General features: G+C 42.4%; 3 protein-coding genes across 5 annotated transcripts; 1 reads left to right on the plus strand and 2 right to left on the minus strand.

The window, feature by feature from the left end:
• Positions 1–216: 216 nt before the first annotated feature.
• Positions 217–3,901, minus strand: LOC144703055 (Cytochrome b561/ferric reductase transmembrane protein family). 2 transcript variants are annotated; one of them, XM_078575136.1, is made up of 4 exons: positions 3,603–3,901; positions 3,035–3,102; positions 2,773–2,956; positions 217–683 (listed from the first exon to the last, which is right to left on the minus strand). In XM_078575136.1, the coding sequence occupies exons 1-4, from the start codon at positions 3,759–3,761 to the stop codon at positions 360–362; spliced, it is 735 nt and encodes a 244-aa protein (XP_078431262.1). In that variant the 5' UTR covers positions 3,762–3,901; the 3' UTR covers positions 217–359. The 2 variants fall into 2 exon arrangements, with proteins under 2 accessions (XP_078431262.1, XP_078431261.1); XM_078575135.1 differs by having other exon boundaries at positions 2,773–2,972; positions 3,051–3,102; positions 3,603–3,893.
• A 2,890-nt stretch (positions 3,902–6,791) lies between these two features.
• LOC144703056 (Adenine nucleotide alpha hydrolases-like superfamily protein) lies at positions 6,792–9,156 on the minus strand. Its single transcript, XM_078575137.1, has 4 exons — positions 8,882–9,156; positions 7,329–7,447; positions 7,077–7,202; positions 6,792–6,996 (listed from the first exon to the last, which is right to left on the minus strand). Exons 1-4 carry the CDS (start codon positions 9,098–9,100, stop codon positions 6,903–6,905), a joined length of 558 nt encoding a protein of 185 aa, XP_078431263.1. The 5' UTR covers positions 9,101–9,156; the 3' UTR covers positions 6,792–6,902.
• Positions 9,157–17,124: 7,968 nt separating this feature from the next.
• On the plus strand, positions 17,125–22,911 carry CYP38 (cyclophilin 38). 2 transcript variants are annotated; one of them, XM_078574913.1, is made up of 7 exons: positions 17,125–17,370; positions 18,149–18,427; positions 18,963–19,162; positions 20,068–20,303; positions 21,375–21,517; positions 21,604–21,675; positions 22,577–22,911. In XM_078574913.1, exons 1-7 carry the CDS (start codon positions 17,203–17,205, stop codon positions 22,790–22,792), a joined length of 1,314 nt encoding a protein of 437 aa, XP_078431039.1. In that variant the 5' UTR covers positions 17,125–17,202; the 3' UTR covers positions 22,793–22,911. The 2 variants fall into 2 exon arrangements, with proteins under 2 accessions (XP_078431039.1, XP_078431038.1); XM_078574912.1 differs by having other exon boundaries at positions 17,131–17,370; positions 18,146–18,427.
• The last annotated feature ends 150 nt before the right edge of the window (positions 22,912–23,061 follow it).

The following is a 23,061-nucleotide window of genomic DNA, read 5'->3' on the forward strand; positions in this document are numbered from 1 at the left end:
CTCTCTCTCTCTCTCTTTCTTGCTCACTCTCTCTCTTACTCTCTATCTACCTCTCTCACACTCTTTCTTGCTCTATATCTCTCTCTTTCTTGCTCTCTCTCTCCCTCTTTCTCTCCTCCTATCCCTCTCTCCCTCTCCCTATCACTCTCTCCCTCCCCCGCTCTCTTTCCTCTCTCTCTCTCTCTATCTCAATTTCTTTGATTTCTGAAGCCTAACTTGAGCGAACAGGGAAACGATGAATGAACCCACCAAATGGGAGAGACCAATGAGATAACAAAGAAAGGATAACGGAGTAAGGAGAGCACTTTCTCTCTCGGTCTATTATTTCTCCATGCGGAAAGGCATCTGACGATGATACCTCACCGATTAACCGGCGCAACGGCCGATATCTTCTTCCCTGCTCGGCCGCTCTTCGGCGAGACGGCAGCGAGAACGACGACGCCGCCGAGTAGCGCCAACGCCACGCCAAGAGCGTTAACGAGGACGGGCTCCGTCGAACGGCGCCGGGCCGCCCCGCCGCGCGCCGCTTGTAAGAAGATGAGCTTCTCGAGAAGGCCAGTCTCGGCGGTGGCCACGGCGAGGCCATACGTGTACAGGCCCAAGAAGACGTGCCAGGGGAGCACCCCTGCTCTCGTCGTTCTCCCCTCCCCTCTGTGCCAGAAGTTGACGAAGCCTGCCACCCACTGCCGCCCGAGAGGATGAGAGAGAGAGAGAGAGAGATAGGGATGGGAAAAAAGGATAAATGATGTGTGAGAATGTTTGGGGAGGAGAGACTGAGAGTGGGGTGAAACAGAGGGATGTTTAGAGAGAGAGAGAGAGAGATCAAAATTTGAGTCTTGGTTCCTCCGGAGTTGGGGAGGAGAGATTGAGTGTGGGTGGAACATAGGGATGTTTAGAGAGAGAGGGTGGGAGGGAGGGAGGGATAGAGAGATGGAGATAGATAGTTATATAGTTTTTGAATCGCAGTTCCTTCGGTGTTGGGGAGGAGAGACTGAGAGTGGATGAAACATAGTGATGTTTAGAGAGAGAGATAGATAGATAGATAGATACAGAGACAGAGTTTGAATCTAAGTTCCTCTTGTGTTGGGGACGAGAGACAGAGTGGGTGAAACATATTGATGTTTAAAGAGGATATAGAAATATATTTACATATATATTTATAATATTTTGAATCCCAGTTCCTCCTGTGTTGGGGAGGAGAGACTGAGAGTGGGGTGAAACATAGGGATGTTTAGAGAGAGATATAGAGAAATAGAGATATATATAATTTTGAATCAAGATATATATATAAAGAAAGAGTATCCGTTTATCTAAGTTATTGCAGCATTATAATAAGATAGTGTTGGCCTAATGATCCATCATACTGAGGCGGAAAATTGATAAATAATGTGTGAGAATGAAAGGGGGATATATATATACTTAAAGAAAGAGTATTCGTTTATCTAAGTTATTGCAGCATTATAATAAGATACTGTTGGCCTAATGATCCATCATACTGAGGCGGAAAATTGATAAATAATATGTGAGAATGAGAGGGAGAAAATGATGCATGCTAGGAGGCCAGAGACGGTGATAGAGATCTGGCTATCGGAGGAAAGAAGTGTAATGAAAAATGGAGATAGAGATTGAACATAGATGATTATTGTGTAAGAACGACGGGGACGGCGAGAGTAAGTGGAATAAATAGAGATGTGAGAGCGAGGGATGATTCTGAGACGAAAGGCAGATGTGGAGAGATTGAGATCAAATCAAGAGAGAGAGATGGGCATCATGGGACAGTATGGAGTGAAACTAGGGTATTTGTTGCAACAGGAGCCTGGGATAAAAGTGGAAACATGACAAATCTAGAGGAGCGAGCATATGGTGTGATGAGAAACTCAGAGGTCAAGATATAGGGGGATGTTTAGAGAGAGAGATGCGCTTGCCAGGGAAACTGAGATTAAAAACAGGGACGGAGAGACTGGCATCAGACTGAAGAAGGGAGATGGAGACGGAGGAATAGGGATGGACAGAGAGAAATAGAGAGAGAGAAATACAGATAAACAGATAAAGAGAGAGAGTTTTTTATATAGAGAGAGAGAGAGATAGAGATACAGATAAATAGATAAAGAGAAAGAGTTAAATATATATAGAGAGAGATAGAGAGATATAAATAGAGATGGATAGATATAGAGAGATAAATAGAGAGATAGGGAGAGAGAGATAGATATAGAGAGAGGGGGATAAAGATAGAGAGATGGAGAGAGAGTGATAGAGATAGAGAGATAAATAGAGAGAGATAGGGAGAGAGTGATAGAGATTGAGAGAGAGGGATAAAGATAGATAGAGATATGGAGAGAGTGATAGAGATAGAGAGAGAAATAGAGAGAGATAGGGAGAGTGTGATAGAGATAGAGAGAGGCGGGTAAAGATAGAGAGAGGGATTTAAATAGAGAGAGGGGGGATAAAGATAGAGAGAGGTATATAGAGAGAGAGATAAATAGAGAGAGGGATGGAGATAGAGAGAGAAAGAGCGATAGAGAGAGATAAATAGAGAGAGTGGGATAAAGAGAGATAAATGAGAGATAGAGAGAGGGATATAATAGAGAGAGATAGGAAGAGAGGGATAGAGATAGAGAGAGTGAGATAAATAGAGAGAGAGGGATAGAGATAGAGAGAGAGATAGAGAGAGTGAGATAAATAGAGAGAGAGAGAGAGGGATAGAAAGAGTGAGGTAAATCGAGAGAAATAAATAGAGAGAGATAAAAAGAGAGAGGGCAAGAGAGAGGGAACCTGGGCGCCGAAGAGAGAGAGGCAGAGAAGCCCCATCCAGGAGTGGAGGCTGAGGAAGTTGGCGAGGAGCCCTTCACTGGCTCGAAACTTGGCCCAAATGCCGAACACGCCGAAGCTAAAAGCCGCTGCCTGAAGAGCCAAATGGGCTGCCTTTCGCGTCCCCCTCGACCAACTTTCCATCGTCCTGTGCACCAGAATCGCTGCCGATCACAACCCCCTGCGTAAATCCCCGCCTCCCCCATAACCAGAAATCAACGCTCACGTCGGCCGCCTCTTACCTTCTCCGGTCAGCAGGATGAACCCGATTACCATCAGCAGCGGGTGAAGAACCTGCATTGTACATAGACATCACGCGATTGGCAATACACTTCGAGATTGAGATATCGACATATTGATAAAGATAGATACACAGAGAGATGGACAGTTTAATGGATAGAATGATTGATAGATACATAGATTCAGAGAGAAAGATACATCGATACTAAGAGAGAGAGAGAGATAGGTAGATACATAGATAAATTGAAAGAGACAGATGGATACATGGATACATAGAAAGTGATAGATAGGTAGATACATAGATAAATTGAGAGAGAGATGGATACATGGATACATAGAGATAGAGAGAGATGGATATATAGATACAGAGAGAGAGAGATGGATACATTGGTACATGGAGATAGATAGATAGGTAGATACATAGATAAATTGAGAGAGAGAGAGATAAAGAGAGGGATAGATTGATAGGTACATAGATAGATGGATCGATAGATAGATAGATAGAGAGGTACAAACATAGAGAGAGAGAGAGAGGAAGTTTGGGGGTTTCTTACGGAGTAGATGTAGTCGAGCTGGAGAGTGTATGAAGAGAAGGCAGAGGAGGTGGCAGCGGCGGGGAGGAAGCTGCCGGGGAAGTTGAAGGCCCAAAATAAGACGAGCCCCGCCGCCGACGCCGCGGTAATCCTCGCCGCCCCCACCAGCAGCGCCGCCATTGGAGATCCACCGTCGCCCAATATCTCTCTCTCTCTCTCACTACACTGGTAGTGAGTGCCTTGTAGGTGGGGAAGAGAGAGACCCCATTACGTGGCCGAAGAGGATACAGCCAGGTTTTTCAAGATCGACGGTCTCTCTCTCTCTCTCTCTCTCTCTCTCTCTCTCTCTCTCTCTCTCTCTCTCTCTCTCTCTCTCTCTCTCTCTCTCTCTCTCTCTCTCTCTCTCTTGTTAGATCTCGCGCACAGGCTGTCTGTACCTCTCTAAAGATCTCTTACTGAGTGTTCTTTCTATCGTGCATGTGGGGTCGTATTTACTGTATATTCCGGTGGGGGAAATCTTGGAGAGTTGAACTGGTTTAGCGCTCTTCATCCCAAATACGCAGGACTGTTTCTTAAATGAGGTCAGTTACTTTTTACTCTTTCTCTCTCTCTTGCTCTTCATCTGCCTCTCTCAATCTCTTTCTCTCTCTCTCTCTCGTGTTCTTCATCTGCCTCTCTTTATCTCTTTCTCTCTCTCGTGTTCTTCATCTGCCTCTCTCTATCTCTTTCTCTCTCTCTCTCGTGTTCTTCATCTGCCTCGCTCTATCTCTTTCTCTCTCTCTCTCGTGTTCTTCATCTGCCTCGCTCTATCTCTTTCTCTCTCTCTCTCGTGTTCTTCATCTGCCTCTCTGTCTCTTTCTCTCTCTCTCTCTCGTGTTCTTCATCTGCCTCTCTCTATCTCTTTCTCTCTCTCTCTCTCGTGTTCTTCATCTGTCTCTCTCTCTCCATCTGCCTCTCTCTCTCTCCATCTGCCTCTCTCTCTCTTCATCTGTCTCCCTCCCTCTCTCTTTATCTCTGTTCATCTGCCTCTCTCTCTCTCTCTTCATCTGTCTCCCTCCCTCTCTCTTTATCTCTCTCTTCATTTGCCGCTCTCTCTGTCTCTCTCTGCCTCTGTCTCTCTCTTCATCTCTTTCTCTCGCCCCCTCTCTTTCTTTCTCTCTCACTCCCTCTCTCTCTTTCTCTTTCTCTCTCGCCCCCTCTCTTTCTTTCTCCTCACTCCCTCTCTCTTTTTCTCTTTCTCTCTCGCCCCGCTCTCTCTCTTTCTCTCTCTCTTTCTTTCTCGCCTCCTCTCTTTCTTTCTCTCTCTCTCTCTCTCTCTCTCTCTCTCTCTCTCTCTCTCTCTCTCTCTCTCTCTCTCTCTCTCTCTCTCTCTTTCTCTCTCTTTCTCTCTCGCCTCCTCTCTTTCTTTCTCTCACTCTCTCTCTCTCTTTCTCTTTCTCTCTCGCCTCCTCTCTTTCTTTCTCTCACTCTCTCTCTCTCTTTCTCTTTCTCTCTCGCCCCCTCTCTTTCTTTCTCCTCACTCCCTTTCTCTCTCTCTCTCTCTCTCTCTCTCTCTCTCTCTCTCTCTCTCTCTCTCTCTCTCTCTCTCTCTCTCTCTCTCTCTCTCTCTCTCTCTCTCTCTCTCTCTCTCTCTCTCCCGCCCCCTCTCTTTCTTTCTCTCTCCCTCTCTCCCGCCCCCTCTCTTTCTTTCTCTCTCTCCCTCTCCCCCCCTCTCTCTGTCTCTCTCTCATAATATGTCAGTCTCTCTTTTCATTCGTCTGTATGTTTCTCTTTTTCTCTTCTTCATCTGTCTCTCTTTCTCTCTCTATCTCTCTATCTCTCTCTCCTCTCTCATGGAAAACCAGTTTTTTCCTTGTTCGTTGTGTCTGGTAATATTTTTCTAATTGGAGTGAAGTACAAAGCAGGCTCGAGCGTAAAGAATAACATGGTCCGACCATAATGAATATTTTTTTACAAGTAAAACCAAAATTATATAGAAATTTAAGATCATCGATTCCCTTTTTTTTGGGGAGGGGTTAAGATTTGTGGTCCAACAGAATAGGACTGCATATAAATTTTCCTTTTCTCTCCCTTTTCTCTCTCCTCAGAATTCAGTGTAAAACAAGGAGAACAACCTGTCTCTTTTTGTCCACTTTTACCAGATGTAACCGTTTCTATGACATTTTTTTTCACTGTAAAAAAACAAGAAAAACTCTTCCTAACATTATTTTCTTTATTTTCCTAAAATTTGGATAAACAAAGTGACCAGCTACCCCAGATACACATTCTCATTTCCACTATCATAATATTATCATTCTCTATAAATCTAAATCCCACATGCCATGGCTCAATCTACCTAGTATTCTAATTTGTCTTTTAATGTTCATCTTTCCCAAATTTATCATAATGATATGATTGTTGATGTATCTCGTATCAGGGAAAGGGGCGAGACGATAAGAGTGGGTGTTCTTGGGGTTGAACGAGATGAACGAGAGTGACTCTAGTAAAGGTCAATTTGGGAAACATGGGGACGAGGCAGGGATCAAGCAGGGACGAACCACTTGAAAAGATGGGGAGGTAGAGATGATCACGAGGGACGGGGATTGCAGAGTGAAAGAGGGAACTTAGACATCAAGAGGAGAGACAAGTGACCTTCCTTCATTCTACTTTTCTTGTACCTAGAGGGAGGGTTGCCGTTTTAGATGACTAAAATGCCCTTGAGTGCTAACAGGACAAGACTACCCCTAGATAGGATGAACATCGTATCATAGTAAGAATTTCAATTCATAATAACTCAAATATTGATGACTAATCATAGTTTAATTTTTTTCACACTGATTTACATTACTCTTGCCTCCACCTTGGACTAATTCTCTCACTCCATCTTTCTCTCCAAATTATCATACTCTTTCCTCATTTGCTCCCCATTGATACCCAATTCAGTACCTTGGATCTCCTTATTAATTCACTTTCACTCTCTTTCTACAACACCTTTTCTCTTAATCACTCTTCGTTGCTTCCCAACAATAACTTGAATCTCCTAATTCATTTTCAATCTGTTTCTCTAATCCTCCCTTATTAACCATCTCTCTCCATTAATTCCCAATTGAGTACGTTGAATCATCTGATTCATTGTCAATATACACACAACTATTCTCTCCATTCCATTGAATTAACTTCCCTAATCATCCTTTCACAGTCATCCTCTCATCGCTCTCTCCAATTGATCACTGTGCATTAACTTTCTGACATTTGCATTCTTTTAACTCTAAATTTGACTTTGATTATGACATTGTCGAGTATGATCAAAATTGTAGATGTCGGTCCCAAGGTCTTTTTCTTCTAGCTTCTTCTAGCTATCATCTTCTTCCCCGACTTGCTCTGGAAACAGACTGGCAAGATCCTGAATGGGATCTTCTGTGGTTTAACGTCGCGCCTGCGCAGAGCGACTAAGACGACAATGGAAGGACAGACGACAGATGACGGATGACAGATGATGGATTCTACGAGACTCACCATAGCCTGGTGACCTCCACCTGGGAGAACTCCAGGCCATGAATCTCATCGCTGTTTGCCGTCTGATTCTTGATGGCAAGGATCCGGCAGTCGAGATTCCTCATCACAGATTGTGATGTGGAAATTCTGCAGATAGAAGCAGGACAAAATTTGCAAAATTCGAAATTCTTGGAAAGAGAGGTAGTTCTAGCACTTTTTTTTCTCTGATAGTGATTGCATAGAATTCTGATTTGGAGCAGAAGAGGGAAAAACCTGTACAAGAAGCTGTTGTCATGGAGACCAAGGAGGAGTGTAGAAGCATGGATCTCATCGACCAGTGCCGCTACTGCTATCTCCGTCTCGCCTTCCTTGACAACAATCTCCACTTTCGCCTGCAAGACCGATATCAAAATCAAAAGGGGATTTTGTATTTTCAGTATTTTAGCGCAATAAGTGCTTGATTTTAATAACTTTGTCATCCAAAAGTATTGTCATTGCATGGTGTGGGTGAAAATTTTGAATTGGCCGTCGCATAGCCCGCTGACCATTCCTCCCCCCTATTGAACTGGGCCTGGGTCTGAGCAAATGGACAGTTTTAATTGGTTATTTTTGGAAAAAATTTAATAAATGACTCGTGCAGGTGATTGGTTAACAGGATCAGTTTGCCAAAATCCTGTTCAAATAGTAATTTTGGCCTGAAATTAAGTGCATTTTTTTTCATCAGTGGGAACTCTGACATGGGCACCCACACCCAACTATGTCTTATTGTTTGGTCATCACTCCCAGGCCGGGCACCGGCACCAATAATAGTCCTGTAGTAGGCCGGTTTCGGCCTTAATCACTTTCTAAGATAATTGATTACCTTAATTCACCATCCCGAGAAGAAAGGCACGACTTTAGGAGCGTGGATAAATATCTGTCCATTTGGCCGAATGTTACTCAGGGCATTCAATGCGTTTTCTTCTTAACCCGCTCATAAACTCGCCAATTTACCACACAATAAGTATCAATTCTTCATGACTTAAAGGAAGTCATGACAGATGTTGACGCCACAATCGATTTGGCCGAAGCTTACTCAAGGCATTCAATACATTTTCTTCTTAACCCGCTCGTAAACTCGCCCATTCACCACCCAAAGGGCTTGGGGAGGTGGGACATTTGACCACTTCTCAAATCTCCATAAATAAATTGTTCATCAGTCTCCACCAAGGAATGACAGATGATGATGATGAGAATTACGTCATCATCATCGTCATCGGACGTCTGATGTTAACGACCGTTTGATCTTTAGTGGATGCAGCGTCAACACGGAGGACGGTGGATGACGCTACCGTTGACGCCAGAATCGATCAAACAGCCACTGTTCATCAAGATCACAGAGTTGATGCACTGAACTTCCCCAAAAAAAAGCGTAATTGGGCGTTATTGGGCGTAATAAACATGGAAGAATCGCTAAAATTCGCCAAAAAGAAGCGTAATTGGGAGTCATAAACATGGAAGAATCACTAAAATTCGCCAAAAAAAGCGTAATTGGGCGTAATAAACATGGAAGAATCACTAAAATTCGCCAAAAAAAGCGTAATTGGGAGTATTAAACATGGAAGAATCGCTAAAATTCGCCAAAAAAAGCGTAACTGGGAGTATTAAACATGGAAGAATCACTAAAATTCGCCACAAAAGGCGTAATTGGGCCTAATAAACATGGAAGAATCGCTAAAATTTGCCGGAAAAAAAAGCGGAATTGGGCGGAGGTCAAACCCTCGTTTTCTGAGAAATTCGCCATGAAATAGAAGAAATAATCGATGAATCGAGATAGATGGGGCTACCTCGGGGACGTAATTGCAGAGATCTTTGAAGGAGAGAGCCAATTGAAATCCGCGAAGACGGAGGAGGCGCTTCCTGTTCCGCGATCTCGTGGAGGGAAAGGCGTGGAAGAGAGTGATCCAGTCGCCGCGGCGGAGGAAATTGGTCACGGCCCACCGCAGCGCTTCCATGGCCGCCTCCCCCTCCTCCACCACCACCACCACCACTCTCTGCTCCGCCATCGCTCCTCGCCCCAAGCTTCCCTTCTTCTTCTTCTTCTTCTTCTTCTTCTTCTTCTTCTTCTTCTTCTTCTTCTTCTTACTATCGCGAGTTTTATTTATAGAAGATGACGTGGCGGTCGGTGATTGGCCAGGAAGCGTCTGCGGAACGCATCGCGTGTCTGCCACGTCATCTCATCCCTTGTTCTTCATCTATCTACTGCCTTTGACCTACTCTGGAGTGCTGCTCTCTTATGTTTGTATATTTCTCAATTTTAAAAAAAAATAATGTAAATGATGGTGGTGTTCAAGAATCTTATATGATTGCTTCAATGTTGCTATGAGATGTTGAAGAATTGGATTTTGATCTGCATCCTATCTCTCACATCCCTTCTTTTGTATCTATCTATCTTTGACCTACTCTGGAGTATGCTCTTCCATATTCATATATTTTTCAATAGTTTTTTTCAATAATGTAAATCATGGTGGTGTTCAACAATCTCATTAGAAAGCTTCATTAGTCATATTTTAAAAAAGCTGTATTTGATGTTGAAGAATTGGATTTTGATCTGAATCATACCTCAAATCAGAACATCTTGTCAGGATCTGGTTTCGATTAAATTCCTATTTCCATCAGTTTTAGGTTATGAACAGTTATCTGATCTGATCTGATCAATACTCAACACTGATAGTACTTTTGATCGGGGTCATATTGATATCTGCATTTGATCCAAATCATAGATTTGGATCAGAAGTTGATCATGATCAGTGATCAGATTCTGCTTCTAATCAGTGATAAATTCTAATCGTAATCAAGTTCTTGTAAAATATCCAATTTGATCAGGAACATATTGATATTTGTATTTGATCATGATCATATATATTTAGGTCAAAAGTGGAATCCAATGAATGATCAGGTTCTTATTTCGATTGGAGTCAAGTTTTGATCACATATCTAATTAGATCAGAATCTGATTTTATCGGAATTTGAGCACGATCATAATGAAAATCAGATCAAAATACAACATTTTGGTTACGATCAAATTATGATTAGCATTTGACAAGGATTACTATCATTGATAAGATTTTGAATTCATATCAATATTATGGTCAGATGTACAATATGATGAAAATCCAATTTCTATTTATGATAACATGGAAATAAATATGTTATCCTAATCATTTAACAGATGAAAAATTTGACCAGTATTAAATTCTAATTAAAGTCCACTTTGTTCAGACATCCAATCCAAACAAAGTCTCATCACCAATAGAACGCAGGCAGATGTATTAATTGTCTATCTTCTGTTCACTACACAAATATTCATCATAATTTAATATTTGTCAGTTTTAATGAGTATTGATGTCTATTAAAACTTGTTTCATTCCAATAGTTGCATACTTTTAGTTTTTAATTAATTTGTTCCATCTTAACCTGAATTATTTTAACATTAATCATTTGAGGAATAGAAATCGGATCTCAAGTTGATGTTGATCTATAGTATGTCTACATAAGCGAGTATGTCCCACCCTAAACAATGCTTGGGGTGACCCTCGCTCCAAACGAGAAATCCAATAATAAAAAAAACCAATTAGAGAATAGCCTAGCTGTGGTAAAAAAAAATATTTTATTACCTTACTTCACACCCACATGTAGTGCGTAGTACACACTTGCTGTTTGTCACTTAAAGAGCACATACACAAAAGAGCATAAATGTCTTATGGAGACATGTCAAGGCTTTTCATTGTAAAACAAACTATGAACTGAAGGGTATTATTGATAGTGAGTATCCTTCATCAGTTGTTTCCTACATAGTATGCCGTTGGGAGTGGCAACACAATGTGGTGCTTTGGGGGCCATGCTCGAGGGGTGACAAAATATGTCATTACACATTCTGTGTGCATTACAGACTCTCTCTAATGTATCATTGAGAAAATCATTTAGAATGTGGCATTTAAGGAGCTGTGACAACATGTGATATAGGTTGATTTAGTCCCTCCTACCGCAAAGGTTATTAAGTGGTTGAAAATACTAATGCATGGTAATGAAAGGGATATGATGAAGTGTCAATCACTAGAGATGAGTGGCGTATGTCGTATAGTATGTGCATGTTCCACGTATCTTCCATTGAGTGGACATGAAGTGGGAGTTTTTTGAGTGAGTGCTTGTCATTCGGGAGATTTTTGGCAATCACAGAGGCAGAAAATGGCAGCACTCATACTCCAGATGTTAGATGATTTGCTCTAGGGTAAAATGCTTATTTCATGCTATATTGGGATGAATCATTTGTAGCTAGAAATTTGGTGTAAGAATCATCTTTTTGGTAGGTCATGCCATGGTGACAAATAATGTCACAAAAAATGGGAGGATGTTGGTAGTATTTGTGAAGGAATTACAAAGTGTAATCCCATTATTTATCACCTAGTGACATGTGACTAGACTGACTGATTAGTACATAATTGATGAAGAGAATACCAATGGCGAAGTATAAGTATGACCAATTATAATGGCTCAATAGGGCACTCCATGTGCCCAAGTAATATCATGCATGACAAAGGCATGGGCAGAGATCAGTGACAGCTGGAGCTCCACATAATGATGACAAGAGTTTATGAAGGTGTGCATGAACAGCCCCAAAGTTGACATTAAAGCTAATATTAAAATACTTTTCTACCCAAATGGACACCATGAAGAAAAAATTAATATTTTTCTTTAAATTTAATATTTCATTCATATTGATGCATATGTTAAAACATTAATTTTATTATGGTTAAATTTTATTATGTTATGCATGACTTGGAATTTCCATAATGATACGATGAGATTATGATACGATGATCACTAAACCTTAAACATGTGTAGTAAATATTCATATTTAAAGAATATTCAAGATGGACATAAAAAAATCCAGATAGAGTGCCATTCTTCAGACCAGATAATATGATGAGTACAACCGATCCCATAGCTATTAGTGTGTAGATACGTAGGATAGATGGTGGGTGCCATTGATAACACATAATAAGAATAGGTTAATATATTTACTTATATTTGCATTAAATTAGTTATATATGTGTATTATTAAGCCTAAAATGATTACTTGTTCTTCAAGCCAACCAACCAGTTATTATGGTAAATGATTGGCCTCGGCCAATCATTAAAAGCAAACTGTTATGGCATCACGATTAGAGATTACATAATGGCATTTAGTACTAACAGGTATCTTTGTCTCATTCACCACTTAACTCTTACTTCCACCACCTTCATCAACATGTCTCATCCCATTTTCTTTATCCCGTCTCGCTTTCAAACCCTCCTATCTTTTGTTAAAACCTAATTTGTTAAACCCTAAATCAAATATTTCTTATTATCATTTCCCTTAATCATTATCTCATCTTAGTGTTACCTCTTTACATCTCCCTTCATCCTACTCCCTTGGTTTCACTCGCTTCATTCACGATCCACTATTTTCCACTCATGTTATTCTTATTGGATTGGTGTTATCCCTTATTCTGATCACTACCTACAAAATACTGCAACCTCTTATGCTATATGTATTCCTTCTCATCATCCCAAATGACCCCTTATGGATGAATGTTTGTTTTTTAATTATGACTTAAGAGTCTCTAACCATGAGATTCTAAACAATCCTAGCTCGGATGTAACAATAAGTTGGTGAAGGTGATTATGTGGTCAAGATGAGCTCATTCACCCTTAGCGTTAGAGGAGATTGACCCAAGGAATATGATGCAATTAAATTTCTTGCCCAGGTAGTGTAAATGTCACAGAAGGTGTTCTCCAATGATTTTTTCATGCTTCAATACTGTCCAAAATGATTGAATAGGTTTTTGATGGATATTATGTGTTAGTCAAGCCAAATCACATCACCATGTTTTTATTTAAGTTAATGGAATAAAATATTAGTTTCATATTATTCTAGCGTGATGTTTATAATGAAGTCCATGAATATAAGTGATGACCTAGTGAATTATGATGCAATCATAATACAATGATTGCTAGTCTTTAAATATGTATTATAAATATTCCTATTCGATGGATAGTCGAGATGGACATAGAATTATCCTGATAGAATAACACTATATGATCCTACTTATAAGATAAGTATGGTTGATCATGTGACTATTAGTGTAGTGACACTAAGGACATCTATTGGGTGTTCTTTGGAGAAAGAGTTCCCTGAATTGATCTGAGGAATCCTTGAATGATATTATATCTAAACATCAGTCAGGTTGATTCATGTCACAGTTGTATAAGTGATCCATTTACCTGAGACACCAAGGACATCTTGTCGACGAACAACTATATTTTTTCTATGACTTACAAGCCTCTAGTCATGAGATTCAAACAAGTCATTGCTCGGATGTACTAAGAATCTCACGGAGATGATTGAGTGGTCAAGACGGATCCTTGGCCAGGGTGGTGAGGATATTGGAGAACATTGACTCAAGGAAGATGATGCAACAAATCCTTGGCCAGGGTAGTGAGGATATTGGAGAAGGTGTTCTCCAATTATCCCTGTTACCCATCAGTTCTAATTAAATGATGGAGTAAGGTTTAAGGATCAATCATACCCAAAGTCATTCGAGAGTCTCACACAGATGATTGATTTATTCATATACTGCAACCGATAACGACAAAGGTTCCATGTGAGAGTTCAAACACTGCTCGGTATGATAGGGGACCATCCACACCGAGCTGCTCACACCGATGCTCGCCAACCGGAGTTCATTTTAGTTTGCGCTTTATTTTGTTGGGTTGTATTTTCGTTTATGGACCTTACGGACCGGGCCGGTGTTTGGGCCTCGTCCATGTTGTTTCTCACTTTTCTTGTAACCGTTGAATAGAGGGTGAACCACGTCTCGCAACGGTTCCCCCTCTAAACGACGTCACTTGGCACCTATCCTCACTATATAAGGGGACAGCATGCCCAAGTGAAAAAAAAGAGGCTTTTGGTGAATTGAATTTGTGTTTCTTTCTATCTTAGTGTTAGAGAGATTTAGATAGAAGTTAGAGAGAGTAGAGGGAACGTGGTTGTTCCTGTTCTCATGTCGAGATCACTCCGTGAGTCACCACCACACGTCCTCACGTCGAGATCACTCCATGAGTCGTCACCCAACGTCTCCGTCAAGATCACTCTGGAACATTTTCTTGAAGAATCAAGATCTACAGCCCTTGGGCATTTCTGCCGTCGTCTCTTCCTCGTCGAGATCACTCCGAGGAAGTGTTGACGTCGCTCGCCATCATCAGCCATTCCCTCTGGAAGCCAGTCGCCGGACCTCAAGATTTTCCAAGATTCAAGAATCAGCCCTCTACTCTTGGGCTTCTTTATCGGTTAATCCTCAAGAAAGTCCAGGTTTCTTGATCTGCTGCCGCCGCCATCCACGCCATCATCTCCATCGCCTCGCTCGTCGTCCAAGCTCCAACGCCTGGCCGCGCCCCCGCCATGCACGATCCGGAATCGCTCTAGCGCCCGTGCAGCAACGCACGCCCATCCCCCACCTGAGCGTTGTGCGCCGCACGCCGCACGCCCTCACGCTGCTCGCTTGCGCCGCGCGCCCTCGTGCCGCTCGCCCGCACGGCGCTCGCCCTTGCGGCGCCGTCTGCACGTCGCTCGCCCGTGTGCCGCCCACCAGCGCGCCGCATGCCAACGCACCCAGGCCAGGGCGCTCGTCCGCCTGTGCCCGCGCACCCGCAGTCCTGTGTGCCACAGGCCGGCACTCACGCCCGCTCGTGCCGCGCGCCATTGCGCAGCCCACCCGTGTGCTGCCTGCCCTCGCTCATGCGCCCGACCTCGTGCCCACCCCGAGTCTTCCACCTCTCGAGCATCATGGTCTCACTATCCTCCTCCGACTCTTCTCCGCCGGCGTTTCGCCATCGTCGGTGCCTCGTCGTTGTCCCGATATCACCATACCGGATTATTCCTCAGTGGACTCCCGTCGAACAGGTATCTTCTCGTCTTCCCCCCCCCCCCCATTACATTTCAGTATTATTACATGTTGCAGTGCCGTCTTCCTCTATCAATTCCTCTGCCTAGGACTACGATGATAACTGCTATAGGTTAGCCACTTGTCGAGAGATAGGACTTCTTGTGGTAGACGATTAATCGCTAATTCTTAGACTTGGAACAATTCAGGGCCGTTAGACGCCCCTTCCACCGTGATCAATAGTCTCAAGGGTCATTGGGAGTCTAAGAGTGATCAATATCTCCATCATTGAAGTTCATTGACCGTTCACCCTAGTCGTAGACGTCCTATATTGCTCATCTGGGTTTTTCTATCGACATTCATTTCACCTAAACAGACTTATCGACTCAATTCATCATCTTTATTGTGACGTAATACGAACCGTCGATCCTGGTAGAATCGTATTACATCACGGTATCTTCTAGATCACGAGGTGTAGCTTGACACCCCACGGGCTAGAAACTTAACCTATCGATTGGGTTAAATCGATCCTTAGTTAATTAATCTATATGTTGATATATTTAATTAATAAGATTGATCAATAATTGTTATTGCACCACTAAAGTTATTAACTAGAATAATACATAGGCCTAGAGGGTTACACACATAAGATCATAGGGGCATTGGTGAATATATTTTACTTAATGGATTTTTGAGAAAACCTTAAGTAAAATATAAATAGGAAAAGGGCACTCATTTAAAGCAACCAGGTTAGCTAGAATTAAGGGCCCGCCCGCACCCCCCCCCCTTCTCCACTATCCTCTATTTTCTACTCAATCAAGCTGATGGTCTTCAAGGATAGTTGGAGAACAAGAAGTGGAGATCCAAGAGCAATGTGATCACGGAAACTTTTAGAGGTCGAGCACCTGAACAACTTCAGAACGATCTCAAAGTAAGCATGTCAAGGGTGGAGTAAGTTCCCCATAAGGTACATTTGATGTATTGTTTCATATATCGATTGAGAATTAATTAATGCTTCCGCACCCATGAAAAACATGTTTTTCATGGTTGAACCAAGTCACAGAATCCAACAGCTTGTAATTTACGTATTATACATTTTTTATTTTTCACCATGGACCATAGGACTTCAGATTCTGTTTCTATCCATATAATGGTAATGCCAGATTGGTCTCAAATTTCTAAGCCATCTAATAAGGCCTAGCACGCTGCTTATGTGTTTGTGGCATTTATGTAAGACTAGGAAAAAGCAAATATAATTGTGTGGTTATAATTTTGCATAATACCTCCTCTTGATGATTTCTAAAGGTTCCCCTTGGAAGCGCCATCGATACTTAATCCACATAGGGACTAATCAAGTGGTTTTCATTTGAATAGTTGAACCATGTAGAGAATTTCATCTTTTGATGTGATTTTGAAGGGTTGAATACTCTGATCCAAAATTTTGATCCACATAGTCTGTTATTGCATAACAGACCAATCTATCTATCTATCATCTATTATCTATCTATCCATATATATATCTACTTATCCAACTATCCATCTATATATTTATCTATCCATCTAGCCATCTACTATCTATATATCTATATATCTGTATGTCTGTCTTTATATCTATCCATCCATCCATTCATCTATCTATGTAATATATATATATATATATATATATATATATATATATATATATATATATAATCTAATCTAGTATATATAATATATCTATCTATCCAATCTAATCTATATATTTATATAACTATTGTCTATCTAATCTAAATATCTATCGACCATCTATCTAATCTAATCTATATATTTATCTATCTATCATCTACCTAATATAATGTAATCTGATCTATCTGTCAATCTTTCTAATCTAATATCATCTAATCTAAATATCTATCTATCATCTATCTAATCTAAATATCTCTCTATCATATATCTATTCTAATCTATTCAATCTATCTATCTATCTCTCTAACTTCAATCTATCATCTACATCTCTATCTCACATCTATATCATCTATCCAATCTAATATAATCTATCTACCAATCGGCCTCGTCGAGGTGGCAGCTGGGCAGGATCATGTCTGTGGAGCCGAGTAAGCCTTATCCGGACAACGGCCCTGTCTTTGATCTCCCTCTTTATCTCTCTGACCAATCCCCCTCCGTCTTCCTTCTCAGCAGCAGCCATGGCGGCTCTCTTCTCTACCCATCTCCATCCCCACATCGCCTCTCCCCGCCTTGCCCTCTTCCCAGGAAGAAGCACGCCCACCAACCGTTCGATCCGCGTCGTCTGCCGATCATCACCCTCTTCCTCTTCGAGATCTCCACGCCCGCTTGGATCGGATGATTCTCCTGTAAGTCTATCACATTGCGGAATTCCCTTCATTGTTCATGTAGGCGCGGTGAGAAACTGACAGAAGGGGAAGTTTCCGGCGTTTAAAATACTTGATTCTAAGAATGATACGTAGAGCCTCTAATTCTTCAATAGTAGGAGTTTTTTCAGCATGTTAGGGGCAAAAAAACTGGGTTTTTTGTTCTGGGTAGACTGAATCAAGTGCCTCAGCTGTTGCAGTTTTCAATTACATGTCCGTTTTCCGGCGTTTAAAATACTTGATTCTAAGAATGATACGTAGAGCCTCTAATTCTTCAATAGTAGGAGTTTTTCAGCATGTTAGGGCAAAAACTGGGTTTTTTGTTCTGGGTAGACTGAATCAAGTGCCTCAGCTGTTGCAGTTTTCAATTACATGTCCGTTTTCCGGCGTTTAAAATACTTGATTCTAAGAATGATACGTAGAGCCTGTAATTCTTCAAAAGTAGGAGTTTTTTCAGCATGTTAGGGGCCAAAAAAACTGGGTTTTTTGTTCTGGGTAGACTGAATCAAGTGCCTCAGCTGTTGCAGTTTTCAATTACATGTCCGTTTTCCGGCGTTTAAAATACTTGATTCTAAGAATGATACGTAGAGCCTGTAATTCTTCAAAAGTAGGAGTTTTTTCAGCATGTTAGGGGCCAAAAAAACTGGGTTTTTTGTTCTGGGTAGATTAAATCAAGTGCTTCAGCAGTTGCAGTTTTCAATTACATGTCCTTTTTTGCTGAATTTCATTGGAATGTTTATCCTGCATTTTTGTGCAGAAGGGTATCTCTAGATTTGTAAGAGAGGGTGTGATATCCTTGGCTCTCACCGCCGGGCTGCTCGTCGGGATGCCGGCTTTCGACTCGGCGGCGTGGGCTGGGCCGGCTGTGCCTGACCTTGCTGTGCTCATCTCTGGGCCTCCAATCAAGGACCCAAGAACTCTGCTCAGAAATGCACTCCCCATAGACAACAAGGCCATAAGAGAGGTCCAGAAGCCTCTTGAGGACATCACCGAGAGCCTCAAAGTCGCCGGTGTCAAGGCCCTGGACTCTGTAGAGCGGGTATGCATCTTGGTTTTCTTGGGTTATCAGCTATAGCTTTTAGCACAGTGGTAGACATCTAAATTGCGCAATTCTCCTTGATGGGACAACCAATGGTTCAGGACAGGCATCCCGACATCGTCCTGGATGAGACTTTGATTGATTTTTAGTTCACAAGATCACCATCCATACCTCTCTGGATGGTATGTTGAGCTTAAATTGTTGACTTGCATAGAATTTGGGTAGAATTTTTCAGTAAAGGTCAATTGACCTGCCTATTGTCTGGGATTGGGACACGATGAATTTTTCATTTTGGGATGAATCAACTCTTCTGTCCTCATCCGTACAATTTAATGGTATTAGACCCAGGTTGGGGTGTTTGAATCTAAGGCACAGCACTCTAAGCCTTAGCATCAGGTGTGGAGAGGGAATGCTGAAGTCAACGTCCCTCTGACAATAGTTTAAGAGGAAAAGTTGTGGCCCAACTATCAGCTATAGCTTTTAGCATAGTTGTAGGTGCTTGAATCCTCATGGTTTCTAATTGTGGGTTGCTCAGAATGCTAGGCAAGCATCTCGTGCTCTGAGCCAGGGGAGATCTCAGATCTTGTCTGGGCTCGCTGAGTCCAAACGAGCTGATGGGGAGGCAAACCTGGACAAGCTGGCTGCTGGCTTGGGGGAGCTCCTTGCCATTGTGGAGCAGAAGGACCGAGACGGAGTGGCCCCAAAACAGCAGGAGCTTCTCCTATACGTTGGAAAGTGAGCAGAGTGGATCTCTCTCTCTCTCTCTCTCTCTCTCTCTCTCTCTCTCTCTCTCTCTCTCTCTACATATATATATGCACACATATCAATCTGTCTCTATCTATCTATTTATCTTTATTTCTTTCTCTCAATCTCTATCCATCTATCTATCTTTATCTTTTTTTCTCAATCTCTGTTATCTATCTATCTATCTTTATCTATCCACCCATCTCTCTCTCTCTCTCTCTCTCTCTCTCTCTCTCTCTCTCTCTCTCTCTCTATCTATCTATCTATCTATCTATCTATCTCTATCTATCTTGATATCTGTCTATATAACTATCTCTCCCTCCTTGTGTAGTATCCTTCGGTTGTCCTCTTTTTGTCTCTCTTTCCTGAAATCTCTCTGTCTCTATCTATCTATTGTCTATTGTTTCTCTTCCCCTTTATCTGCATCTATCAATGTATTATTTATCTCTTCCTCTCTCTCATTATCCATCTCTCTCCCTCTCCTTGTGGTTGTCTTTCCCTCTCTTTGTATCTCTCTTTCTAAATCTCTTTGCTCTCTCTCTCTTTATTTCTCTCTCCTCACTCTCTTAGTCTCCGTCTCTCTCTCTCTCTCTGGCCTTCACCTGATGGCTCACTTTCCCTCGATCTGTCTCCACCTTTCAATCTCTTTGGTACTCTCCATATTTTTCTCCCTCTTGCTTTGGCTTGCTCATTCTATATTTCTCTCCCTCTGCCGTTGAGTTCTCTTTATCTTATCTCTTCATCTCCTTATATATCTATGGATGTACCTATATATGTATCAATTTCTATCCACCTATCTATCCCTCTCAATCTTCTATCTCTCGATATTCTCATGCAGACCATTGTGACCAAGAGTGATGCAGCTGAGATGTTCCTGGGCCGTTGGATTTCTGCAGTGTGGAAGAGGATATGGTGGACAGGTTCCCGTTTGAGGTGCCGGAGGAGTACCGGAGCATGCCACTGCTCTTGGGCAGGGCCACCGTCGACATGAAGGTCAGGGTCAAGGACAACCCCAACCTCGATGAATGCGTCTTCCGCATGGTCCTCGACGGCTACAATGCACCTGTCACTGCTGGCAACTATCTCGATCTCATCCAAAGGCACTTCTACGATGGCATGGAGATCCAGCGAGGTGACTGATCTCACTCTCACCATATAAATACCTCTCCTATCTATCTCTCTCCATGTCTCTATTTCTCTCTCTTCTCTATCTCACACACTGACTCTCTCCATCACTCTTTTTATCTCTCTCCTCTCTCTCTCTCACTCTCTCCATCACTCTATTTCTCTCTCTCCATCACTCTATTCTCTCTTTCTCTCTCACTCTCTCCATCACTCTATTTCTCTCTCTCTCTCCATCACTCTATTCTCTCTTTCTCTCTCACTCTCTCCATCACTCTATTTCTCTCTCTCTCACTCTCTCCATCACTCTATTTTTCTCTCTCTCTCTCTCCCTCTCTCCATCACTCTATTTCTCTCTCTCTCACTCTCTCCATCACTCTTTTTCTCTCTCTCTCTCTCACTCTCTCCATCACTCTCTCTTTCTCTCTCTCTCTCCCTCTCTCCCTCCCTCTCTCTCTCTCTCTCTCTCACTCTCTCCATCACTCTATTTTTCTCTCTCTCTCTCCCTCTCTCCATCACTCTATTTCTATCTCTCTCTCACTCTCTCCATCACTCTATTTCTCTCTCTTTCTCACTCTCTCCATCACTCTATTTCTCTATTTTTCTCTCTCTCTCTCTCCATCACTCTATTTCTCTATTTTTCTCTCTCTCTCTCTCCATCACTCTCTTTCTCACACACACCACTCCGTCTCTCCATCACTCTATTTCTCTCTCTCTCCATCACTCTCTTTCACACACACACACACTCCCTCTTTCCATCACTCTATTTCTCTTTGTCTCTCTGTCGCGCACTCTCACTCTCTCGACTCTACTTCTCTCTCACACGCTCTGTCATTCTCTCCATCACTCTATTTCTTTCCCTCCCCCCTATTCAATCCATTCTCCATTCCTCAATCTTTCTGTTTGTCCATCTTTCTCGCCCTTTGATGTATTTACCTATCTATCTCTCTATATTTCTCATGTGTTAATCTATCTATCTATCTATCTATCTATCTATCTTCATGTCACTCCATGAGATTTCTGCTGTATTTGATCGATTTATCTTGGTCTCTCTCTCTAAGATCTGTGGTGGTGGTGGCAGCGGATGGGTTTGTGGTTCAGACAGGAGACCCTGAGGGGCCAGCAGAGGGATTCATCGACCCGAGTACGGGGAAGATGAGGACAATCCCACTCGAGCTCATGGCCATTGGAGACAAGGCCCCCGTCTACGGCGATACGCTGGAGGTGAGGCCCTGGAAGGAACATGACAGCGCCATTGACATTTCTGGGAAAGTTATTTGGACCCATTAAAACCATTTTCTTGTTTGCAGGAGTTGGGCCGGTACAAGGACCAGACCCGGCTCCCCTTCAATGCTTTTGGCACCCTTGCTATGGCTAGAGAGGTCATCTCTCTCTCTCTCTCTCTCTTGCCCCTATCTATACACATCTACATAACATAAAATGTAAAAATGTGGGGCACTTCCTTTATCTTACTCCATTTTTTTTGTCCCTGTCTCTCCCTCCATTTTCTCTCCCTATCACTATTTCTATCTCCATCTCTGCCTCCATTTGTCTAGCATCTTCACTTCCACACTACCTCAGTCATCATCTGTACTTCTTTCTCTCCATCTCACTCTCTCTCTCAATCTTACTCTCTCTCTATCACTATTTCTAACACTTTCTCTTCCTCCATCTATGCCTCCATTTGTATCCCATCTTCTCCTCCACCCTACGTCTGTAATCATCTGTACTTATTACTCTCTCCATCTCAATTTCTCTCTCTCTCTCTCTCACTCTTCTTATCACTATTTCTATCACCATCGCTGTCTCCATTTGTATCACATCTTCATCTTCACTCAACGTCTGTCTTGAAATGTACTTCTTTCTCTCTTCATCTCAATATCTCTCTCTCTTTCGCTCTCTCTCTCTATCACTATTTCTATCTCCATCTCTATCACATCTTTGTCTCCACCCAACCCCTATCATCTCTATTTCTTTCTCTCTTTCTCACTGTCTATCAATACTATCTCCATCACTTTCTCCGTCTCTATCATATCTTCGTCTCCACCCTATAATTAGAACTCCGGAGTTAAGTGTGCTTGCACAAGAGCAGTACTAGGATGGGTGACTTCCTGTGAAGTCCTTGTGTTGCAACCCTTTAAAAAATTCCTTTAGAAAAAACTATTTCTATCTGCCTCTCTGCCTCCATTTAACACATTTTCACCTCCACCCTACCCATATCTGATACTCCTCTCTTTATATATACATGTCAATCTCTATCTCTATCTCTATCTGATTGAACAGGAGTTCGACAACAACTCGGGGTCTAGCCAGGTCTTCTGGCTCCTCAAGGAGAGTGAGCTGACGCCGAGCAACGCCAACATTCTGGATGGCAGATACGCCGTCTTCGGCTACATCACCGAGAACGAAGATCTGATGGCTGACGTCAAGGTCGGTGACGTCATCGAATCCATCGAAGTTGTCTCCGGACTAGACAATCTGGTCAACCCCACTGCTTGACCGCCCTCTTCCCAGCCACACGTGTGAATACGAGGGTCTCTTCTTCTTCATCTCTTCGCCACGGCATTGACTGTGTCCGAATAATTAGATCAGAGAGTTGACCGACCGCTTTGTGAGCAGTGTCATCCAAATTAGAGATGGTTGTGTGGTGCGGTACAAGTTTTGGGCAGATAAGGAGAGAAGGAGAGATGTGTGGAGGTATGTGTGAGAGAGAGAAGACCAAGACCGAGCAAGATTAGGAGAGAGAGAGAGGAGTGAGATAGAAAGCC

Source organism: Wolffia australiana, chromosome 5 (assembly GCF_029677425.1).
Source record: "Wolffia australiana isolate 7733 chromosome 5, ASM2967742v1".
NCBI lineage: Eukaryota > Viridiplantae > Streptophyta > Magnoliopsida > Alismatales > Araceae > Wolffia > Wolffia australiana.